Source organism: Haliotis rufescens, unplaced genomic scaffold, assembly GCF_023055435.1.
Source record: "Haliotis rufescens isolate VD_foot unplaced genomic scaffold, xgHalRufe1.0.p SCAF_2, whole genome shotgun sequence".
Taxonomy (NCBI): domain Eukaryota; kingdom Metazoa; phylum Mollusca; class Gastropoda; order Lepetellida; family Haliotidae; genus Haliotis; species Haliotis rufescens.
In genome coordinates this window covers 18,404,531-18,428,699 of record NW_025963890.1, presented here as the reverse complement: position 1 = coordinate 18,428,699, position 24,169 = coordinate 18,404,531, and the positions used below count along the sequence as shown (strand labels likewise).

Sequence of the window (24,169 nt, the reverse complement as noted above, 5' to 3'; positions counted from 1 at the left end):
GAGGGAAATACATTTTTCTACGGGTGAATAAATCCCCTTTACCCTGCTTTTAAGCAGAAAACCTCAGGCGTTTTCCGAGTCAGTGAAAGTAACGTGACATAGCACAAGCTCAATGTCCCCGCCCTGTAGGCGGGGAAGTATACGGGAAAGGTTAATTTTATAGCACGTATGTCGACATGTTGGTTTATTTGAAATTTCAAGCCACGCTGTTACCGACACGAAACATAAAAATCATATGCGTGAAATGTTGATGCTATCCTTTTCCAGCTATTATATATAATTCAAAATCGTCTTTATGTAGTTTATTGATACATCTGGCCGTTTCTGGTCATTAGCTGACATTATTTAACCATGCATGTGTAGTCCTTTTTTTCCTCAAGGACTAATTTTCTGATTTGCACGGTGTATACAAAAAGAGAACTGTACTCCGGACATCGTAAATAAGAGCATAATATAAAATATGTTCAGAATATGCTTATCAAGTAGTGATCTGTCTTCTGGACCCCGCAGATGCCACCCAGACCATGACACTACCACCTCCATAAGGCTCCACTTCCGTTCACCACGTCGTCGGTAGATTCGAACCCGCCCATCAGACTTGAAGAGCTGGTACCTACTCTCGTCGCTGAAGAGCACTCTTCCCCAATTTCTCTGCTGCCACTGCTGTACAGTCCTGGGCCCCGTTCCACAAAGCGATCTTAGCGTTAGTCAGTGTAAAGAATGGGAGTTACGATCAACTTAGCGCAAAGATCACTTTGTGGAACGGGGCCTTGGTCCATCTTAGCCTGTGACGTCGGCGTAGAAACGTTAACGTCATGCCCTTGAAAGGTCGATAGACGGGGACCATACAAGCGGAGTAGTCTAGCAACGGTCCTTCTGCTTACTGGATGTCCAAGCTTGTTTGCGGACGATGACGTCACAGTTAGGAATATGGACCTTAATACCGGTCATCCTTCCGGTGGGGTCGTGACCTTTGGTCTTCCACTCAGTCCTGCCAGTTTGCCTGTGACGTGTGACAAGTCTGGCAATGGTGCACTTGAAGCAGACCATGAACCTTGCATCGTGCTCCTGCGTCGCTCCCATTTGAAACATACCGATGGCTCTCTCCCTCTGCTCTGCGGTTAGTCGAGGCATGTTCGTTGTTTTAAACGCTTTCATGTGATGAGAGAGTACAATCCTGCTCATGTTTTGTACCATAATTTCATACGGGTAATTTTGTCCACATTTTGCATTTTGTTTTAGCAAATCAAGTGAAGCACGTGCACATGTTCACAGGGAATAGGTAAGTTGCATTCCAGCTATGTGTTCCCAACTGTTTTCTTGCTGTTTGGCAAATTTGTTGAAAACTGACGACCATTATTTATTTGGTGGCGTTTCTTTTGCCCGCTAGGTTATCAGGTTGTGTGAAATATTGCACTGGGTATAAACTCGTGTAGTACATATGTAGTACGAACACATCACATAACTAGGAACGCCATCGTCGAGGGGTTTGGAGAGGAGTTATGAATAAACAATAATTATTTATTTGTATGTAAATTCTTAATTAGGTAATATATATTATTCTGTGCATATGCGGTAATTTGGTAATGGTGGGCAGGTTGCGCCGCAAGGGCGTAAAGAACCCAGAATATATATTATTCTGTACACAATGCAGTGTCCATTAACGCCAGATGAGTGGAGAGCGATGTCAGAAAGTGTCTCAGACAAGTGGATCTTCCACAACTGCACCAGTGCTGTTCACAGTGTTATTATGTCCAGTGTTCTTATTCACCGAGAAATGAGAATTGTCTCTTCCAGGCTCGAAGATTAAGAAACGGCTGTGATATAATGATACAGCTGGAATATTGCAGAGTTAGGCTTTAAACCAAAAAAAAGAGCAAAACAAACGACACCATAACTGACTCATCAGTGACCAGAATGATGTCAGAAGCAATTCCCTATTTTGACTTGTCCCATGTGTCCCCGTGTTTGTTCAGGTGGATATTTGACTTGCCTTTACATGTGTTTGTGTCTTGTGCAACCGGTGGGGCAGGATACGCGAACACCTGGTACCATCACTATTTGTTTGTGATTTATAAACATATACTTATGATTTAGTCGGAATCGTTCAATTGACTCTACTTTTTTGCACATTATTATTATGATTATGGAAAGGGTTTGTTCGTTTTTATTTATTTTTTTCGTCAGTTTATTAATTATAATATTTGTTATGACAGTTCTTTTGCTCGTCCGTGTGATTTCCTGAGATGTTCCAGTCAATAATAACCCCATATAGAGGACCCTGGTATTTACATATATTCTATAAGGCCACAAAAAACTGGGATCATGTTCCTTTTTTATCTTATTGTATGTTATAAAGGGACACGGGCGGTTCAGTCGTCTAAGGCGCCGCAATTCGCTGTGCAGTGTTGCGTCCCTTGGGCACCGACGATTGTTGGTCCGGATCAAGGTTCGCCCCAATTATGTTTCTAGGTTTGTCAGCACCATACCCGTGCTCATGGGTTTCACCTAAGTGGTAAACACTGCTCTTGAACTTCATATAAATATTATTAAGACTGACCATCCCGACAAACACATATTTCTAGCGGGTGATCTAAATGCTGGAATGAAAGATTTTCTAGACTTTATACCAGATGACAATATTAATTTTATTGATAAGGATATTGATGACTACCTCGGATGACCTTGACCTACCAGAAACAAGCAGAGATAACCTTGTTCATAATGAGTATGGCAAAAGGTTTGCTGAAATATGTAGAACATTGGGTATTCATGCTATGAATGGTAGACTGTTTGAAGATAAGCAAGGTCAGTTTACATGTGTGACCCACAATGGAACAAGTCTTGTGGATTATATGATTGTCTCCTCCTCACTCTTCCCACATATCTCAAACTTTGGCATTGGTACATGTGATGAATCAAACCACTTTCCATTATATTGCTCTTTTAACATCCAGTCTCCGTATGAATGTTATGACGACAGTGACCAGGTAAATGGTAACAGCAAGTTTGGTACACATAGACAATCAAGCTGGATTAAATATGTTTGATAAAAGTGGAAAAAATCCTCGGCGAGCCTCGGAGTTTTCCCACTTTTATCAACTCGTGTTGATATATTTGATATCGAAAGTCACTCGGGTGAGATTCTCTATTTTACATGTGGAAACGTATCTGTGCATTGTTATTCCTTCACATTTGACAGATTTCGCAGTTTTAGATTTATGACAGAAACAGGAAGATACACTAATATACCATACCATTTGCTTGTGTATGTAAACATATTCATAAATATTATGAACACTCAATATACGCAAAGAATAAGTGATCTCTGTTTATACCCATTTAATGTGCAAAGAAATATATAAAAATATGTTCAATGCCACTTAATATACCTATTTTCCAAGAATTTCTACATACGATATGGGTGTCTGTGTTATATGTGTGTATATGTCTCAATATTTGACAACCTGGAAGAAATCTACTATTAACCATTCTCCTATATACGTGTGTGTGTGTGTGTGTGTGTGTGTGTGTGTTAGCGCTAAGAAACCTTTAGATATCTGTATTTTGGGCCATTGACCTCTATATTGAATAAATTGTCTTGTCTTAGTAAACATCGGAGACCTGCATCACTTCGGGCACACGTAGACAAGGAGTGACAAAAGAAAAAGAAGGCCGGAAATTACGGCGCTACACGGGCTTGAACTCAGAACTCTTTTCTGATTGGTTAAAATTTGTATCATACTATTAACACATGGTGTAGGGAGGGAAATTCAAGACTGTCAATGATAAATCTGCTTCGAAATGTTTAATTATGTTGTAGTTTTCCTTCTCAATCCAAACATTTTGCAAGCAGGTTTACCATTGACGGTTTTGAATTTCCCTCCCTTCACCGTGTGCTAATATTTAGAGCCACTATTTTTTTGTTTATTTTAGCCAATCGGAAACGTTTGCTGAGTTCAAGCCCGTATAGCGCCGTAATTTGCGGCCACCTTTTTTCTTGTTTACCTCGGCGGCGAAGCTTAGGGTTAAAATAAATACGAGGTAAGGTGACCACAGATGAACATGATTGTGAAGCCTATGGTTTGTTTAGCAAGTACTAATAGGCTGTAATAAGTGACATTCATATTTTATGCGATATCGAGCTGTGATTCGAACCGAGTGCGAAATCTTGAATAAGGACGTCACTCCTTGTCGATATGTATGTAGAGGGGTGTTATGTTTTTCTATACGAATACATTATGCTACACACGCTATCACAGAGTTCCTGTGGGACACGGTAATGCAAATGGATGCTTCAATATATAAAAAATAGTGCCACGGCATACACTGTAGCTCACCAGTATGAATGTAGTCAACATGTAAACAATGACATCCACTTTACAAAAGTTCCTATCAGCATTGATATCCAAATAATTAAATTTTTCGTTGTGTTCATTGTAATACCTTCATTCTGATTTGCTGAATTCGTCACGTGATATTGCATTCATTTCCTTAGAATTTAAAAAAAATTGACACGCCCACCGAAGCCAATTACTTTCACAACAACGGAATGTCAGGGAATCCCTATTACAGTCGATGGAATTCCCTTTCTTCTCACCTATATCATCTTGTACAGGACACTTAGCGACATTCATGCATATTTATCGTCTCAACCCTCCTTCGAGGTCGAAGACCGAGCAGGAATGAAACAGGAAACGTGCAGACTCTCCCGCCTTCGGGTTTCATTTCTAACTCGCGTTGCAGTTCTCGTCCCTTGCCTTGATTGGCAGGTCCTATGAACTGTGTTTGCTGCTATTCTCCGTTGAATGACTACCGACTTTGTGGGCGTTCAAGTTATGTGCATAATGGAAACAACAAGTATGTGATGTTTCAGCTTCAAGGGACCAGGAGCTTCTTTGGCGGTGTTTAGGACGGATGGTGCATGATTTATTTTTTTTTCAAACATGGTTCCTGATAGCCATATTTGATTTCTGACCAAGTACCCCGAAGACGTTTGACGTAAACAGCGTACATTGCCTTTCAGGCCAGGTGAGCTAAAAAGGGGACATGAATAACATTTACTAATAAATATATGATTTACCACATGTTTTTTATGTCTCGATTCTGCAATGTAATGCAACAGTATATTTGACTTTACAACATTGATACACATTCCGTAATGTGTTCCATCAAAGCTGGACATTCCGACCAAGATGGCCCGATGACGTTTGACGTAAACAGCGTACATTGCCTTTCAGGCCAGGTGAGCTAAAAAGGGGACATGAATAACATTTACTAATAAATATATGATTTACCACATGTTTTTTATGTCTCGATTCTGCAATGTAATGCAACAGTATATTTGACTTTACAACATTGATACACATTCCGTAATGTGTTCCATCAAAGCTGGACATTCCGACCAAGATGCCCCGATGACGTTTGACGTAAACAGCGTACATTGCCTTTCAGGCCAGGTGAGCTAAAAAATGGACATACATAACATATACTAATAAATGTATGATTTACCACATGTTTTTATGTCTCAATTCTGCAATGTAATGCAACAGTATATTTGACTTTACAACATTGATACACATTCCGAAATGGGTTCCATCAAAGCTGGACATTCCGACCAAGATGCCCCGATGACGTTTGACGTAAACAGCGTACATTGCCTTTCAGGCCAGTTGAGCTAAAAAATTGACATACATAACATATACTAATAAATATATGATTTACCATATGTTTTTATGTCTCAATTCTGCAATGTAATGCAACAGTATATTTGACTTTACAACATTGATACACATTCCGTAATGGGTTCCATCAAAGCTGGACATTCCGACCAAGATGCCCCGATGACGTTTGACGTAAACAGCGTACATTGCCTTTCAGGCCAGGTGAGCTAAAAAGGGGACATGAATAACATTTACTAATAAATATATGATTTACCACATGTTTTTTATGTCTCGATTCTGCAATGTAATGCAACAGTATATTTGACTTTACAACATTGATACACATTCCGTAATGTGTTCCATCAAAGCTGGACATTCCGACCAAGATGCCCCGATGACGTTTGACGTAAACAGCGTACATTGCCTTTCAGGCCAGGTGAGCTAAAAAATGGACATACATAACATATACTAATAAATGTATGATTTACCACATGTTTTTATGTCTCAATTCTGCAATGTAATGCAACAGTATATTTGACTTTACAACATTGATACACATTCCGTAATGGATTCCATCAAAGCTGGACATTCCGACCAAGATGCCCCGATGACGTTTGACGTAAACAGCGTACATTGCCTTTCAGGCCAGTTGAGCTAAAAAATGGACATACATAACATATACTAATAAATATATGATTTACCATATGTTTTTATGTCTCAATTCTGCAATGTAATGCAACAGTATATTTGACTTTACAACATTGATACACATTCCGTAATGGGTTCCATCAAAGCTGGACATTCCGACCAAGATGCCCCGAAGACGTTTGACGTAAACAGCGTACATTGCCTTTCAGGCCAGTTGAGCTAAAAAATGGACATACATAACATATACTAATAAATATATGATTTACCATATGTTTTTATGTCTCAATTCTGCAATGTAATGCAACAGTATATTTGACTTTACAACATTGATACACATTCCGTAATGGGTTCCATCAAAGCTGGACATTCCGACCAAGATGCCCCGATGACGTTTGACGTAAACAGCGTACATTGCCTTTCAGGCCAGGTGAGCTAAAAAGGGGACATGAATAACATTTACTAATAAATATATGATTTACCACATGTTTTTTATGTCTCGATTCTGCAATGTAATGCAACAGTATATTTGACTTTACAACATTGATACACATTCCGTAATGTGTTCCATCAAAGCTGGACATTCCGACCAAGATGCCCCGATGACGTTTGACGTAAACAGCGTACATTGCCTTTCAGGCCAGGTGAGCTAAAAAATGGACATACATAACATATACTAATAAATGTATGATTTACCACATGTTTTTATGTCTCAATTCTGCAATGTAATGCAACAGTATATTTGACTTTACAACATTGATACACATTCCGTAATGGATTCCATCAAAGCTGGACATTCCGACCAAGATGCCCCGATGACGTTTGACGTAAACAGCGTACATTGCCTTTCAGGCCAGTTGAGCTAAAAAATGGACATACATAACATATACTAATAAATATATGATTTACCATATGTTTTTATGTCTCAATTCTGCAATGTAATGCAACAGTATATTTGACTTTACAACATTGATACACATTCCGTAATGGGTTCCATCAAAGCTGGACATTCCGACCAAGATGCCCCGATGACGTTTGACGTAAACAGCGTACATTGCCTTTCAGGCCAGTTGAGCTAAAAAATGGACATACATAACATATACTAATAAATATATGATTTACCATATGTTTTTATGTCTCAATTCTGCAATGTAATGCAACAGTATATTTGACTTTACAACATTGATACACATTCCGAAATGGGTTCCATCAAAGCTGGACATTCCGACCAAGATGCCCCGATGACGTTTGACGTAAAAAGCGTACATTGCCTTTCAGGCCAGGTGAGCTAAAAAATGGACATACATAACATATACTAATAAATGTATGATTTACCACATGTTTTTATGTCTCAATTCTGCAATGTAATGCAACAGTATATTTGACTTTACAACATTGATACACATTCCGTAATGGGTTCCATCAAAGCTGGACATTCCGACCAAGATGCCCCGATGACGTTTGACGTAAAAAGCGTACATTGCCTTTCAGGCCAGGTGAGCTAAAAAATGGACATACATAACATATACTAATAAATGTATGATTTACCACATGTTTTTATGTCTCAATTCTGCAATGTAATGCAACAGTATATTTGACTTTACAACATTGATACCCATTCCGTAATGTGTTCCATCAAAGCTGGACATGCCGTCAGTCAGATTAAACGTTTCAAATACGGAAATATTTCTATCACCCATAAACTTGGCCATGTTAGTGTTAAAACGTACAAAGTCACTACGAATCTGCCCCTTCATCACAGGGGATTTGAACATCCCTGGCGCGTGGATGTTGGCCCATAGCAACAGTGGCTGTGTGGCATTTCGATGCGTAATCTCACGCAGTACAGGACCAAAATATTGTTTGTCAATAAGGTTGATGTCAAAATCGTTATGAATGCCAATACCGACTATTATTAACGATTTAGACCGGATAGTTTTTACGTGAGTTAAAAACTCACCACCCTTGTGGGCATAGTCGATATACTTCATAACAACTTTCGCTTCTCCTCCGCATATTTTCGTGTCGTAACTTAGACTGAGACGGCAGAATTTTTCTGTGAACATGTAGATTCCTTTGCAAGCTTTTCTTGTTGCTGAAAATAATCCAATACGTATATTTAGTAAATTTATTGTATTGATCTATCGCCAAACCATCACGGGTTTATATACGCGACGTTCCTCCACCGCCCGTGAATACGGCGGTTCAGTCGCTGTTTGTGAGTGAGCGAGTTAAAATGTAACGTCGCATCGGCATTATTTCAGCCATATAGCGACTAATGCAGTCGCTGTTTGTAACTGATGTAGTCTATGTTTGGAACTGATGTAGTCTATGTTTGTAACTGATGTAGTCGCTGTTTGTAACTGATGTAGTCTATGTTTGTAACTGATGCAGTCTATGTTTGTAACTGATGTAGTCTATGTTTGTAACTGATGCAGTCTATGCTTGGAACTGATGCAGTCGCTGTTTGTAACTGATGAAGTCTATGTTTGTAACTGATGCAGTCTATGTTTGTAACTGATGTAGTCTATGTTTGTAACTGATGTAGTCTATGTTTGTAACTGATGCAGTCTATGTTTGTAACTGATGCAGTCTATGCTTGGAACTGATGCAGTCGCTGTTTGTAACTGATGTAGTCTATGTTTGTAACTGATGTAGTCTATGTTTGTAACTGATGTAGTCTATGTTTGTAACTGATGCAGTCGCTGTTTGTAACTGATGTAGTCTATGTTTGTAACTGATGCAGTCGCTGTTTGTAACTGATGTAGTCTATGTTTGTAACTGATGTAGTCGCTGTTTGTAACTGATGTAGTCTATGTTTGTAACTGATGCAGTCGCTGTTTGTAACTGATGTAGTCTATGTTTGTAACTGATGTAGTCTATGTTTGTAACTGATGTAGTCTATGTTTGTAACTGATGCAGTCGCTGTTTGTAACTGATGTAGTCTATGTTTGGAACTGATGTAGTCGCTGTTTGTAACTGATGTAGTCTATGTTTGTAACTGATGCAGTCTATGTTTGGAACTGATGTAGTCGCTGTTTGTAACTAATGTAGTCGCTGTTTGTAACTGATGTAGTCGCTGTTTGTAACTGATGCAGTCTATGTTTGTAACTGATGCAGTCTATGTTTGTAACTGATGCAGTCGCTGTTTGTAACTGATGCAGTCGCTGTTTGTAACGGATGCAGTCGCTGTTTGTAACTGATGTAGTCGCTGTTTGTAACTGATGTAGTCGCTGTTTGTAACTGATGTAGTCTATGTTTGGAACTGATGTAGTCGCTGTTTGTAACTGATGTAGTCTATGTTTGTAACTGATGTAGTCTATGTTTGGAACTGATGTAGTCTATGTTTGTAACTGATGCAGTCTATGTTTGGAACTGATGCAGTCGCTGTTTGTAACTGATGCAGTCTCTGTTTGTAACTGATAAATCAAGCGAAAAGGAAGCCAGCAGGTGCTTAGACCAATGAGCACTCTTCTCACTCTCCTACCCAGAAATTCTTGCGGCCAGCATAGTCCTTCAATCACAGACCAGCGAGATGTGACGATTGGCCACATCGTACACAGTCCATTCAAGATATTGCATAAACTTATGTTATTTATCGGTTTCATTGTTGACGAGTCTAAATATTTAGATGAAGATGAAATGTTAAACTTTCATTGAGAAAACATCCTTAAACGTGAAGAACGTTTGGAATTCGCGTATTTATCCTTTGTTTGGATTGGTTGTAAGGCTCCACGTGCTGTCGTGGAGCCCCGATATAGCGATACGGCAACTTTGATGTGTTGAGATGTATTCTTATGCGCATCACTGTCGCAGTTGTAGCAGCATATCTATATAATTGTGCAAATAATATGTGAAGCACACTGAAAGGCTTGCAGTAGGCCAATCTGCTCTGATCTCAGATTAAGCGCAAAAGTTGAGTGACTTCATACTCTATTACGTATAAACACCGCACTCAGCAATTTTCAAGCCATATGACGGCAATCTGTAAATAATCGAATCTGGGCCAGAAAATTCAGTAACTGATGGGTTGCTGAAGATCAGTTCTAACCCGGATCTTCACGGGTTATATTCTGGGTGGTGGGGAAGGGGATTTCATTTTTAAAATATAATCCGTTCCCGAAAATGCGGGGGGGGAGGTAGGAGGAGGGCGGCATTAATTTGTTCTCATGTTTCACACACATTTCATGTGTGCAGTGTGCGTAGATTACCAGCACGAACTGAGAAAACAAAACAAACGTGCATATTTAGTATTTAAAGCGATTTAAGTATATACCGTATTTCCTCTATTAGACGCCCTGGTGTCTCGTCCTTTCGCGCAAAACGTTGATCCGGCGTCTATTAGAGGCCGGCGTGTATTGGAGTTCGTCGTCTAATAGAGGAAATATGGTACATGAGTTTGATGCCGTAAACACTGATGACGAAGGAGAAACATTAGACAGTTCCATGACACCAAATGCACTTGGACATTTCAACACAGCATTCCTCCTCCTTACTTACCATCGGATGCGCTTGATACAAGCGCCCCATAGTCATAATCCCCTGTAAGAACCAGTAACATTGCAGTGTAGATGTGACGGACCAGGGAATCGCCAACAAAATGCAGCGTACTTCCTTTGAGAAGTTGACATGCATCTTCTCGCGAGAACTCACGATACGAACATCGGGAATCTGACGGAACCCACGAGGAAAATTCAGCATACTTCTCTTGTCTTAGATCATAGCAGTCTTCACAAACACACTCCTTTTCTGGTTTCATTTGGCAGGAATTGTGAAAACAGCAGGGAGTTTTTCCTCGCGGGTTACATAACGCTCGGAAATAGATGACGTTTTCATACGTCAAGTTTCCGCAGCGGCCATCTTTGCGTTGAAAGTTCGGGGGGAAGGCGAACCGAGCGTGATTACTCTCACGAAAATCGTACATCTTTTTCTTCTCCTCGTTGGACAATGGTCTGGTCTTCCAGTGACCTATGGTCATACACTTGAGAACATCTGTCCCTTCACCAGACTGGATGTGACCAATCGGTGCATACTGGCAATTTTGACATACGATACTGGGTTGATACTGTATGAAAAAGAGCGTCAGTACAAGAACTGGAACAATCGCTACTAGCATCACCTTTGGGCGATGCTGATATGTCCACATGTTTGCCTGGAAAGAAAAGAATTATATTTTGTTAAAAGTGTACTTACTCATCCTTTACATCTTCCCGAGGCAAGAGAGTTAACGGACTTTAAAAGTCCAGTTTCCACGCTTGCCGAACTAGGCTGGAATTACTGGGCTCGATCGTAGCGCCACCAGTGGCTATTACCAGCTATGTCCCTTCTAAGCCTCTCCTATGGACCAATCAGATTCCACCTCTCGCATCACTTGCGTTTGCTTCACACAAAATGGTGGCGCCCAGTCAGGACGATCTGATCGATAATCAAGATCTATATTGTGATAAAACGGGTCTTACATCGCGAAATGCATCAAATCACGCGAGCACCTTGATTAAAAACATAAAAAAGATTTGGCAAATATCTGCTGACAACGAGTTGGAGGTGCACATGCTTTGCAAATCCTGCAATCGACCGAAATCTGCACGACGGTTTACGAACCGGATTCGATTTCGGTGCGCGATTTTGATTGGACTATGCATAGTTCGGCAAGGGTGGAAACTGTACTTTTATAGTCAGTTAACTCTCTTGCCTCGGGAAGATGATCCTTTAGCGCATATTCAGTTTAGTAGATGGAACTCGGGAGTGATTAGAATGAATGTGTTTTTAACGGCGCAATCGACATTATTCTTATCACGACCGCCTGTAATTAATCGAGTCTGGGTAAGAAAAAACAGTGGTTGATAGCTTGCTCAACGATCCACACAAACGGGTACGATGACACACCAGCCGCCACATCATCAAGCATGACCATCCGATCCCTATTTCTGCTGATTCTTACGACAATCGTGAGATTGTGGAGACCTTTTGTTTCACGATCTTAGTAGATAAAAGAAATTTATCATCCAAAACTGGCTCCCACAGGAGATATCGCTTGGATGAGATCAAGCGATTTATTACTTGCCCGTGAAAAGATCACCCGTTTAATAAACATTCAGCTGTATTACACATTGTGTAATACCAAAATGCGTGCTTATGTACTCTCGGAACACGTTTCACGAACAAATATTGAAAGCTCTCAACATCTCTTGGCTTATTCAACAACATTGTGTGTGGAGATGATATATCACTGGGAGGAGCTTATGCACACTCGATGACCCCAGCAACCTTGTTGCTAGCCTGACGTCACATGGCATTGTTTCGCCGATGGATCTTGCAACAAAATTCCACAAATTACGTCATCGGGTATTGTGACGTGATTGTAAACTTTGAGCTGCAAGGCCCCGTTCCACAAGGTGATCGTACTGTAGCGCAACGACAGTCGTTAGTCTAAGTTAAATTATGTGAGTTGCGATAGCCTTAGCGCTACAATAATTTTGTGGGACGGACGCCTGAATTCTAAAGGTGGACCATTGTATGATATTAAATTCATACGTTTCAACTTTTGACGTGTTTGAAGTATTATTCTGTTAAACTCAGTTGGATTATGCCATGGATCGTGTAGGTGGCAGCCTATTTACACTCAACAATATAATTCTAAAAACATTATAAATGACAAGTAATAAATAAAATACTAAACTCGCTCCCGTGTAAAACCAATTTTATGAAACTCGTGAATAGTTCTGGTATCTGACTCGCTTTCGCTCGTCAAATACCAGAACCATTCACTCGTTTCATAAAATTGGTATTACACGGAAGCTCGTTTAGTATTCTATATTTATTACTTGCCCGTGAAGAGATCACCCGTTTAATAAACATTCAGCTTTATTACACATTGTGTAATACCAAAACGCGTGCTTATGTACTCTCGGAACACGTTTCACGAACAAATATTGAAAGCTCCCAACATCCCTTGGCGTATTCAACGACATTGTGTGTGGAGATGATAGATCACTGGGAGGAGCTTATGCACACTCGATGACCCCAGCAACCTTGTTGCTAGGCTGACGTCACATTGCTTTGACTCGCCGATGGATCTTGCAACAAAATTCCACAAATTACGTCATCGGGTATTGTGACGTCATTGTAAACTTTGAGCTGCAAGGCCCCGTTCCACAAGGCGATCGTACTCTAGCGCAACGAGAGTCTTTAGTCTAAGTTAAATTATGTGAGTTGTGATAGCCTTAGCACTACGATAATTTTGTGGGACGAACGCCTGAATTCTAAAGGTGGACCATTATATAATATATGATATTAAATTCATACGTTTCAACTTTTGACGTGTTTGAAGTATTATTCTGTTAAACTCAATTGGATTATGCCATGGATCGTGTAGGCGTCAGCCTATTTACACTGAACAGTATAATTCTAAAAAACATTATAAATGACAAGTAATAAATAAAATACTAAACTCGCTCTCGTGTAAAACCAATTTTATGAAACTCGTGAATAGTTGTGGTATCTGACTCGCTTTCGCTCGTCAGATACCAGAACTATTCACTCGTTTCATAAAATTGGTATTACACGGGAGCTCGTTTAGTATTCTATATATCTACACTGTAGATATCGCTGCAATGAAATTACATCACAATGCTTTGTAGACCATTGTGACGTCACTGGTTACAATGACGTCACAATCAAATGACATCACTAATGGCTCTGCTACTGAAGCTGTTTTCAGTACTTTTTACACTGAAGCAACTGCTAATTACTGTCTACAAATTGAAAAAGTTGAAAGAATGATGTTGGATGATAAATAAAATCTCACCCTCGTGTCTTTTGATATCAAATATATCAACACTCGTTGATAAAAGTGACAAAAATCCTCGCAAGCCTCGGAATTTTTCCACTTTTATCAACTCGTGTTGATATATTTGATATCAAAAGACACTCGGGTGAGATTCTCTATATGTTTTGTTTTGTTACAAGAGAAGCTATTGCATGGTTTGAGAACGAAATATGAAACGTCATAAAATGTATTTGTCCCTCCCTTTTTTCTCAGATATTTATATCATTTCAAGGATGCAATAAATCGTACAAAAAATATGCAATAAAATAAAAATATGAACTAAAGCTCAAAACAGAAATTCCATTAGTGTCTCCAACATTCACTATTCTGGTTAAAATACTTGTTCACGGACACTGTACAATCTAGTACTGTATATGAATAAACGATGTACTAATTCTATTGTATTTTTGTTATATTTTCACCATATGAACGATTTTAAAAAGCTGAATGTTTGTACTTGTATAATGTATAAACTAGTCGCGGACTGCTCACGGCCGAAGGGTTCAATTCCACACGGGGGGAACGGTTGGGTAGCACAGGGGTTAAATTGTTCTATCGTCACGCCGAAGCCCCGGGTTCGAGTCTTTACATGTCTTCAAAGTTTGAAGCCAAACATTTCGTATAACATATACTACTATCGCAAGTCTATGTTAATGTACGTAACTTACAACCTTACAACCACCTTAGCGCTACAACTATCGTAAGTCTATGTTAATGTATGTAACTAGCGACCACCTTTGCGCTACAACTGTCGTAAGTCTATGTTAATGCATGGGACTTACGACCACCTTGGCGCTACAACTGTCGTAAGTCTATGTTAATGCATGGGACTTACGACCACCTTGGCGCTACAACTATCGTAAGTCTATGTTAATGCATGGGACTTACGACCACCTTAGCGCTACGGTCGATTTATGACCCTGGACACAAAAGTCGTTTCCTGTTTATATCAAGTTCATATCCCAAGTGGAAGTATGTTTAAATATCCAAAGCTTTATCGAGCAATTTGTCTCCGAATACGAATTATGTTACGGCTCACTGCTAACAACTGCTATCCAAATTTCATTACGCTTGGGAACATATATTGGTTATGGCCATGTGTTGAGTTTTAAATATGGCCGTCGTTAACGAATCAAGGTGTTATAATTGGTGGAACAAATATAGCAAGCTAAGTTACACTTGTCCACTGTTTACAGGCGACGATGGAGGAACAACAAGCAGACAACGACATAAGCTCAGATGAACTAAAATATGAGTGTGTGAGTTTTGTTTAAAACCGCTTTGAACAGTATTTCAGTTACATCTATCACAAGTTAGCCCGTTATGATGCTGACAAGCCTACAAATGTTCTCAGGGCGAATCTGAGATACGAACCCATGTACCACGTCTTATTGCAAGCTGAACAAAACCACGGCTAATATGGATCGTGTGTCAGAATGAGCATTTTGTGCGTTTCAAATACAAAGAGAATTTAGGCACTGTCGGTAGATGCATCCATCGATCCTAGATTATTGATTTACGGAATAATTCATTCGCCCATGCCACATATTGTCGTATGTGATTGAAGGTGTAAACTGACACATCACAGTTATCAAATTTGCCATACCAAATGACGAGAGTTGTTGTTTTTAATACGGGGCGTAATGCGCCTTTATTGAAACGCATTTGGCGGTTAAGAAACATAATGGAAGTAATCGTGTTTTAAGTAAAGATAATAACTTGTATTAGTTTATTCATAGATCAGGTCATTCACGCACTCATAAAATGTGTGTATGGAGTACTAGAAGGGACGTCGTCTCGTCACCTGTGAAGATCCGCGTTAGAATTGGTCTTCAGCAACTTGTCGAAAGAGACGACTAACGGGATCGGGTGGTCCGGGTCGCTGACTTGGTTGATGCATGTCATCGTATCTCATTTGCGTAGATCGATGCTCATGATGTCAATCTATGGATTGTCTGGTCCAGACTCGATTATATACAGACTGCCACCATATAGCTGGAATATTGCTGAGTGCGGCTCCAACATCACACAAACATAACATCGTCACAGACTTAACCAGAGCGAAACAAGGCGACATTTCGACCAACTGAATTGAGAAATATTGTAGTTGAATTCCAGTATTCCAGTTATATCACGGCGTGTCAGCTTAATGTGGGAGGAAAGACCGAAGTGATGCAGGTCTAAGACGTTTACCACTACGGCGAAACCCACGAGCACGGGTATGGTGCTGACAAACCTTGAAACATAATCGTGGCGAACCGGGATTTGAGCCCACAATCATAGATTTCTGGCGTGCCCAAGGGACGCAACTCTGCTCAGCGAATCGCGGGGCCTGGAGGAAAGCTGAATCTGATTCAGGTCTTAGATGTTTATCACTTTGACATGAAATCCACCAGCACTGATATAGGGCTGAACCGGAACTGGTCCTTCTTAACCATTGACTCTCCACTTTCTTATGATAGAAATGAATACTTCATTCTTCCCCAAATAGCATCCCTTTAAAACCCATGAACACGCTATGATTGACCAATATACAATTTCCCGTTCGATGTACAATACCAGTTTCTGAAATCTTAAAAAAACAGACATTTCCTCTTGATAATCATTTTTTTATTTTACGTATAATACAATTTGAGAACATTTCCGCGACCATTAACATAGCTGATGAGATATCAGTAGCGTAAGTATTTACCACCATGCGATTGTGATCATGATTGATGAGTGTAGGAAGGCAAGAATAGGTTTCACAAATTATCCACTTGTTGGATTACATGCAAGTTATCAACAGGTGACATCCATGCAAGTTCTCAACAGGTGACATCCATGCAAGTTGTCAACAGGTGACATCCATGCAAGTTGTCAACAGGTGACATCCATGCAAGTTGTCAACAGGTGACATCCATGAAAGTTGTCAACAGGTGATATCCATGAAAGTTGTCAAAAGGTGACATCCATGAAAGTTGTCAACAGGTGATATCCATGAAAGTTGTCAACAGGTGACATCCATGCAAGTTGTCAACAGTATAACATCCATGCAAGCTGTCTACAGGTGAGATCCATGCAAGCTGTCTACAGGTGACATCCATGCAAGTTGTCAACAGGTAACATCCATGCAAGTTGTCTACAGGTGACATCCATGCATGTTGTCAACAGGTAACATCCATGCAAGCTGTCTACAGGTGACATCCATGCAAGTTGTCAACAGGTGACATACATGAAAGTTGTCTACAGTATAAGATCCATGTAAGCTGTCTACAAGGAAAACATCCATAGAAGTTGTCTACAGTATAACATCTATGCAAGCTGTCTACAGGTGACATCCATGCAAGTTGTCAACAGGTAACATCCATGCAAGCTGTCTACAGGTGACATCCATGCAAGTTGTCAACAGGTAACATCCATGCAAGCTGTCTACAGGTGACATCCATGCAAGTTGTCTACAGGTAACATCCATGCAAGTTGTCTTCAGGTGACATCCATGCAAGTTGTCTACAGGCGACATCCATGCATGTTGTCAACAGGTAACATCCATGCAAGTTGTCTACAGGTGACATCCATGCATGTTGTCAACAGGTAACATCCATGCAAACTTTCTACAGGAAAACATCCATGCAAGCTGTCTGCAGGATAACATCTATGCATGCTGTCTGCAGGATAACACATATGCAAGGGTTCAACAGAGCAACCCAGGGTTCACAACATTGTGATGCCCAAGTAGCTTTGGTAGCTATTCAGTTAATAGTTGAGATAATTATGTATTTGTTCTTTCTAAACTTCAAGTCTGCCCAAAATAAACACTGTCCCCGACACAGTCCCTATCCACAATTTCCCATCTGCTCCAGGTAACATCCATGCAAGCTGTCTACAGGTGACATCCATGAAAGTTGTCTACAGGTGACATCCATGCAAGCTGTCTACAGGTAACATCCATGCATGTTGTCAACAGGTGACATCCATGCAAGCTGTCTACAGGTGACATCCATGCAAGCTGTCAACAGGTGACATCCATGAAAGTTGTCAACAGTATAAGATCCATGTAAGCTGTCTACAAGCAAAACATCCATAGAAGTTGTCTACAGTATAACATCCATGCAAGTTGTCTACAGTATAACATCCATGCAAGCTGTCTACAAGGAAAACATCCATAGAAGTTGTCTACAGTATAACATCCATGCAAGTTGTCTACAGTACAACATCCATGCAAGCTGTCTACAGGTGACATCCATGCAAGTTGTCAACAGGTAACATCCATGCAAGCTGTCTGCAGGATAACACCCATGCAAACTTTCTACAGGATAACATCCATGCAAGCTGTCTGCAGGATAACATCTATGCATGCTGTCTGCAGGATAACACATATGCAAGGGTTCAACAGAGCAAGCCAGGGTTCACAACATTGTGATGCCCAAGTAGCTTTGGTAGCTATTCAGTTAATAGTTGAGATAATTATGTATTTGTGCTTTCTAAACTTCAAGTCTGCCCAAAATAAACACTGTCCCCGACACAGTCCCTATCCACAATTTCCCATCTGCTCCAAAGGCGACAGCGCATGGACTAAAAGTCCCTTCTTGTGGCATTTCGTAAGATCTTAATTTAGAATCACTATCCCTAAATACCAACAGAGAGTTGCTTCCCTTGTCAGCAATAACAATCTCGCCGCCAGGGCCCCAACAGACATCCACGGGAGAAAATACGGATTTTGCGCTGACCAGAGGAACAGGGGACAACTCGTACTCAATCTCTCTTGAAGTTGACACAGTGACAGTTCCTTTCATGGTATATACTTCACATGCATTACCATTCTTCATATCCTTCAGAGGGCTCTGTTTGAGCTTGATATCCCCCATGAGCGCAGAGATTTCCTCAGATTTAACATTTTCGTCACCAATAGGAACGTGCATCATACTTAAGATCCCCCTTGTCCGAGCAGCTTCATAACGGTCCTGGTGTATTTCAAACCTCTTGACTGCAGCTCCACTTTGATTAAATAGGATCAGTGAACATCTTCCAACGGTGCCGCGAATGGCGACCCATGCCTGATTGTGTCCCGTAGGGCATATGAAGTCGATAGTTCCCTTTGCAACCAGACATTGAAATTCGAAATTTGGTGATAAGATTTCGGGTACGGGAACTTTCATTAAAATCTGAAGCATTTCTGAGCTTTTGAGGATTCTCTTACTTCTGGACACTGATAACAGCATCGGATTGTTCATTTTTTCAACATTTGTTCCATCACTGCTGTCAGAGGGGTCCTTCATATCTTTTAACCTCCGTCTCATTTCTGGAAGTGTGTTCAAGATATCTGCACCGCAACCATCTTCCAACAGTCTGGATACGTGATCAATATGGCTTCCTAGGAACAGCTTGTCCTGTATAGTCGTCGTTTCAGCTCTGTCTAAATAGGAAAACTCTGTTGCCCTTATTCCTTCAATTTCTTTTAACTTCTCTTTGCGGAGAGAATTTATCTTTTCAATCATCTGGTCCGCGGCAGTATTAATTTTCTGTTCGATCGTACCTGCTGTTATAGAAAATTTCTCTTTACTGTCTGATAATTGTTTAAGCTTTCGCTCGAACGCAGTCATACACGCGTCTAGTTCTACTTTCACTTTTGCCAGGTCACTGCGTCCCTGTTCTATCACATCTTCCAAATCGACAGTTCTGTGTCCCTCGTGTGCCGTCAGCTTACAGTCACGACAAATAGCCTGCTCACACCTCGTACAGTGAAATCGGAAACGTTCCCCATTGTGCTTAGAACAGAACTCGGGCTTAGAAATCGCCGGGTAGTCTCTGGAGGTCTTTTTTAGACGAATGAGCGAGTGCTTCCGAGTCATACTGAGCGAGTTGTGAACACTAGTGCAAACATCACATAATGTCTGCTCACACTGGCGACACCTGTTGACTGCAGTCTTGGAACAGACGTCGCAAACTGCATCCTTGCTGGCCTTCTGCAACTGATCAGCCTCGATGTAGAAATTAGTTTGAAACCCGTTTACTCCTGAATCCGGAAGAGTGACTTTGTAGCGACACACGGGGCAAGAAAACTCATCATTTCTTGCCGTTCCCGACGTGTATTGTTCTAAACAATGCTGACAGAATGTATGGAAACATGGCAGCAGCTTAGGCGCCTTGAACTGTTCGATGCATATGCTGCATGTTCGACTGCTATCAGACTGTTCCTTGTGTGCCCCCGCAGACGCCATTGTGATTCTAGCACATGTTGTGTTCGGGCGATATATTCAGAAATAGAGCTCAGCGTATGAACAACGTTCGCGGGCATATTATGTTGTTTGTTTGTTTGTTTGTTGTTTAACGCCGCACTCAACACTATTCCAGCTATATGACGGCTGTCTGTAAACAAACGAGTGGACCAGACAATATAGTGACTGATATCATGAGTATCGATCCACGCAATTGCGATACGATGACATGCATCAACCAGGTCAGCGAGCCTAATCCCCCGATCCAGTTAGTCGCCTCTTACGACAAGCATGGGTTGCTAAAGACCAATTTTACCCCGGATCTTCACGGGTGGGGCTCATTATGTACCTCATGATTTGACTAAAATATTGTCCACTAAATAAAGTTATGGATAAGGCTCGATAAAATTAATTCTATAAAGGAACCATAAAGCCTTTAAATTTCTGCCTTCAACCAAAAATGGGATGATTACAGGCCGCTAGGGTGAGTGAGTGAGGGTTTAACGCCGCTTTGAACATAGGCTGCTAGAACTGATAAGGGGATGATAGTGGAATGGACTGAATGGTCTGCAAGAGACTAATTCATGGCAGGATCTTTTCATATGAGGCGGCATCAGTGCTTGTTATAGGCTTATTCAATGGATTGTGACTGTTTCCTAAGAAAGCGAGTTTATCCAGTTGTCCATTGTGCACATTTTACTTGAAACTACCACATACACGAAACGATCTTGGCGATAATACTCAAGTATCTATTCTTCAAAAAATGAAAATCATGTCCAATAATCCCGTTGCACTCATCGAGTTTTGCCCCTACGGGAGCCGCCCTTGTACCTATTTATAACATATGGTTTATATATCGCACCTGGTGTACTAAAGGCGTTTCGATGCCCGCCGCGATATTCCAAACTACGTTTACACTTGGTACTTGTTACCATGCTTGGAGTTCGGCATTAGAGGGGATAAAACCAGGACTGGTTGGCTCTGAGTCCGCACACTGTGTCTGAGTGGAATATCCATATAAAATGCGGCATGGTATCTCAGTGGGCTACCACTAGAAAACCGGCATAAGTTCGAACTAGATTTCATCTCACCAGGTACTAAAATTTAATATAGCGTTGTTGTTTTTTTCATAACGAGGTTTGATTCTCAGATTTTGAAATATTGAGGTCAGGCTGGGACAACGGTTGGGGTACATCATAGAACGGCAGCCCAGAGCACTTTGGTCAAACGAACAAGGTACCAATATCCGAACACAGGAACATTTACTGTGTAACCCAACATATTCATATATGGATGTCTGCCGGGGAGCCCCTGCTGCGTGTGTTCAAGTGGGAAATCACGCCATTAACATAGTTACAATGCCAAGACAAACCAGGGTGTGTCAAAGGAAGGTTTCTCACGACCTTCATGTATGATCATGTTTATTCAGTCCAAAGTGTTTTATGATTTGATAAATGCTTCAAGTTATATTGTGATTATAACGTCAGTAGCACTATTATTAAGATTTCATATTTGCATTCAGAGGTTGGCAGAATAGAAAAGGCTAGGTGTGGTTTGGAAACGGCTTTTATTTTAACAAAAGAATTCACATTTGCTTGAAAACACAGCTCTATGGTAACAATGATATGGGAATTTATACAAAATTCAGTCAATCGTGACGGATCAACAATTGCTTGTTTAGAATTTTGTGTTGTGGAAAACACCCTGAATGGATCAGGTTAATGCAACCTTTCTTGGCATTTTACCGGGAGGTAAGAAAAGTTTTCCCGGGAAGCTTGATGTCGATTTCGTGCTCGTCACACACCTCAGAACAAAAGAAGTTAATCTTATTGTGTATGGCTTTCCCTTCTTTATTGAGGGTATTCAAAAACAGATATATATATATATATATATATATATATATATATATATATATATATATATATATATATATATATATATATATATATATACACACACACACACACATATATGTACACTAGGTCATCCTGGGATAAAAGTCTAAACACATTTAACCGTGGCACAGCTCACACGACAATATCATGACTCTCTGTCTAGTGTAAGACGTTTATTCAAACAGATAGATGGCAAATCTGAGACGTAAGGCCTTGTGAACATTTAGATATATAGTGGAGGTTTCATAACAGATATTTGAGTATTGAAATCAAAACCATGTCACGTTATGAACATACATTTACATTTAACAACAAGAACAAGAAGTTCAACCTGATACATGTAAGTCTTGAAAACACAAGTCCGTCCGCGAGTCCATAAGTTTTATTGTGAGCTCTTCTCTAAAAGTGCTTAGTGTTCGACTCCCAGTTCCAAACACGTAGTACCTCATCAACAATCCACATACCTCTAGTGCAGTGGTCTTCCGGAAGATCTTACTCTTGACCGCATTAGACAACTGACGAGGGCACGCCTGACCTGTGACCTCGTTGCAACCCTCATGAGGTGTTTGCCGAAGGGAGAGGGGTAGGGAATGTGTGCTCCAGCCCAGCGCAGAGCTCGCGACACACTGTATACTGAATGTTGTATACAGTATATTGCACTTGATATACTGTATACTGCATGTGATACTTATTAGCGGAAATGTAAGACCGCCGTCATATATCACTGGAATACTGCTGAGAATTTGTTTTCATAATGGAGCGCTGCGGTCATTTCAAATAGAACCGTAAACATATGTAGTACCAACTCACTCACTCTGTTTCGAATAATCAGCAGAAAATATATTATTAACCAGGTCTTTGGGAAGAGATATCAGATTTTTTATAAGCAGTCACATAGGGATGATAAAGGACTCCTCGCTGATTAGGTTCTTGTTTACTTAAGAGTTGGCCATGTTAGATGATATAACCAAAATCCAGGAGCTCCGGCGGGGGGCAATCTGGTCTTGTTAGTGTATGGTATGAGCTGTGGCGTTGACCCAAGAGAATAATGTAAAAAATGAGACCAACTCAAATCTATAACGATTGGCAAAGTCTAGATTTCCACAGCCCTAGCCTGAAATTAAGAATTGGTCTAGGCTCCATTTTAATTGTATTATGTTCATTTTGTAGACATGGATTGACCAACCAGGAGAGAAATTGATGGAATATTAATATCACATGTTACCACTGATCCAGTTAAATTCATCACACAATAATATATTAGTATTTGACATTACGGCATTTGATTATTAGGGCATGATCATGTACATATTCATTGTAGTAATGTACACACCAGTCAACTTGATTATAATTTTTATTATAGTGTAGCGCGGCATCAACGATTACTTTATGATATCCTCACTTGACATCGATGTATTGACATCGAACAATGGACGACAATTCGAAATTCTTATAAATAGCTTCAATAGGGACAGCGCCGGTGTCAGTACAATTTTCCTAGTTAAAAATATGTCTCTACAAAATATAATCTGAAGCAGACAAGAACAATATTTTTTTATTAATGCTTTCTTTCATGGATAGAACTGAGGCAATCTAGGCTTGCCAAATCGTTCTAGACTTGAGCTGGATTCCTTTTAAATTTGTTCTCTATGGTCTGGGAGCAAACGGGCGTCAGTATCGCATGGAGAACTGGGACAGCCTGAATCAGTGTAATCGGATATGTTGTGGAGTTTCGGTTTGGGGCTGTTTGCTGAATAGAACAAGGGCTCACGAACAAGGGCACAATGTAGAGATTAAATCATTACCACCTCTCTTTATATCAGATATGTTATTGTGATTTGAAATCTCTTTTGGATAATTGCGAGTTATGTATACTCTGTATTCTTTCGTCATGGTAGCATATATATATTCTATGTTGCTTTTTGAATTATCCACAAAAAA

General features: G+C 40.3%; 2 protein-coding genes across 3 annotated transcripts; both read right to left on the bottom strand.

Annotated features, from left to right (window-relative positions):
* Nucleotides 1-5,059: 5,059 nt before the first annotated feature.
* Nucleotides 5,060-22,746, bottom strand: LOC124138793. The gene is made up of 3 exons (XM_046505662.2): nt 22,693-22,746; nt 10,809-11,460; nt 5,060-8,403 (listed from the first exon to the last, which is right to left on the bottom strand). Exons 2-3 carry the CDS (start codon nt 11,452-11,454, stop codon nt 7,853-7,855), a joined length of 1,197 nt encoding a protein of 398 aa, XP_046361618.2. The 5' UTR covers nt 11,455-11,460; nt 22,693-22,746; the 3' UTR covers nt 5,060-7,852.
* LOC124138792 (tripartite motif-containing protein 45-like) lies at nt 16,732-20,371 on the bottom strand. Of its 2 annotated transcripts, XM_048399727.1 has the most exons (2): nt 18,665-20,371; nt 16,732-17,969 (listed from the first exon to the last, which is right to left on the bottom strand). In XM_048399727.1, the coding sequence occupies exons 1-2, from the start codon at nt 20,334-20,336 to the stop codon at nt 17,905-17,907; spliced, it is 1,737 nt and encodes a 578-aa protein (XP_048255684.1). In that variant the 5' UTR covers nt 20,337-20,371; the 3' UTR covers nt 16,732-17,904. The 2 variants fall into 2 exon arrangements, with proteins under 2 accessions (XP_048255684.1, XP_046361617.2); XM_046505661.2 differs by having other exon boundaries at nt 16,732-20,370.
* Nucleotides 22,747-24,169: the final 1,423 nt, after the last annotated feature.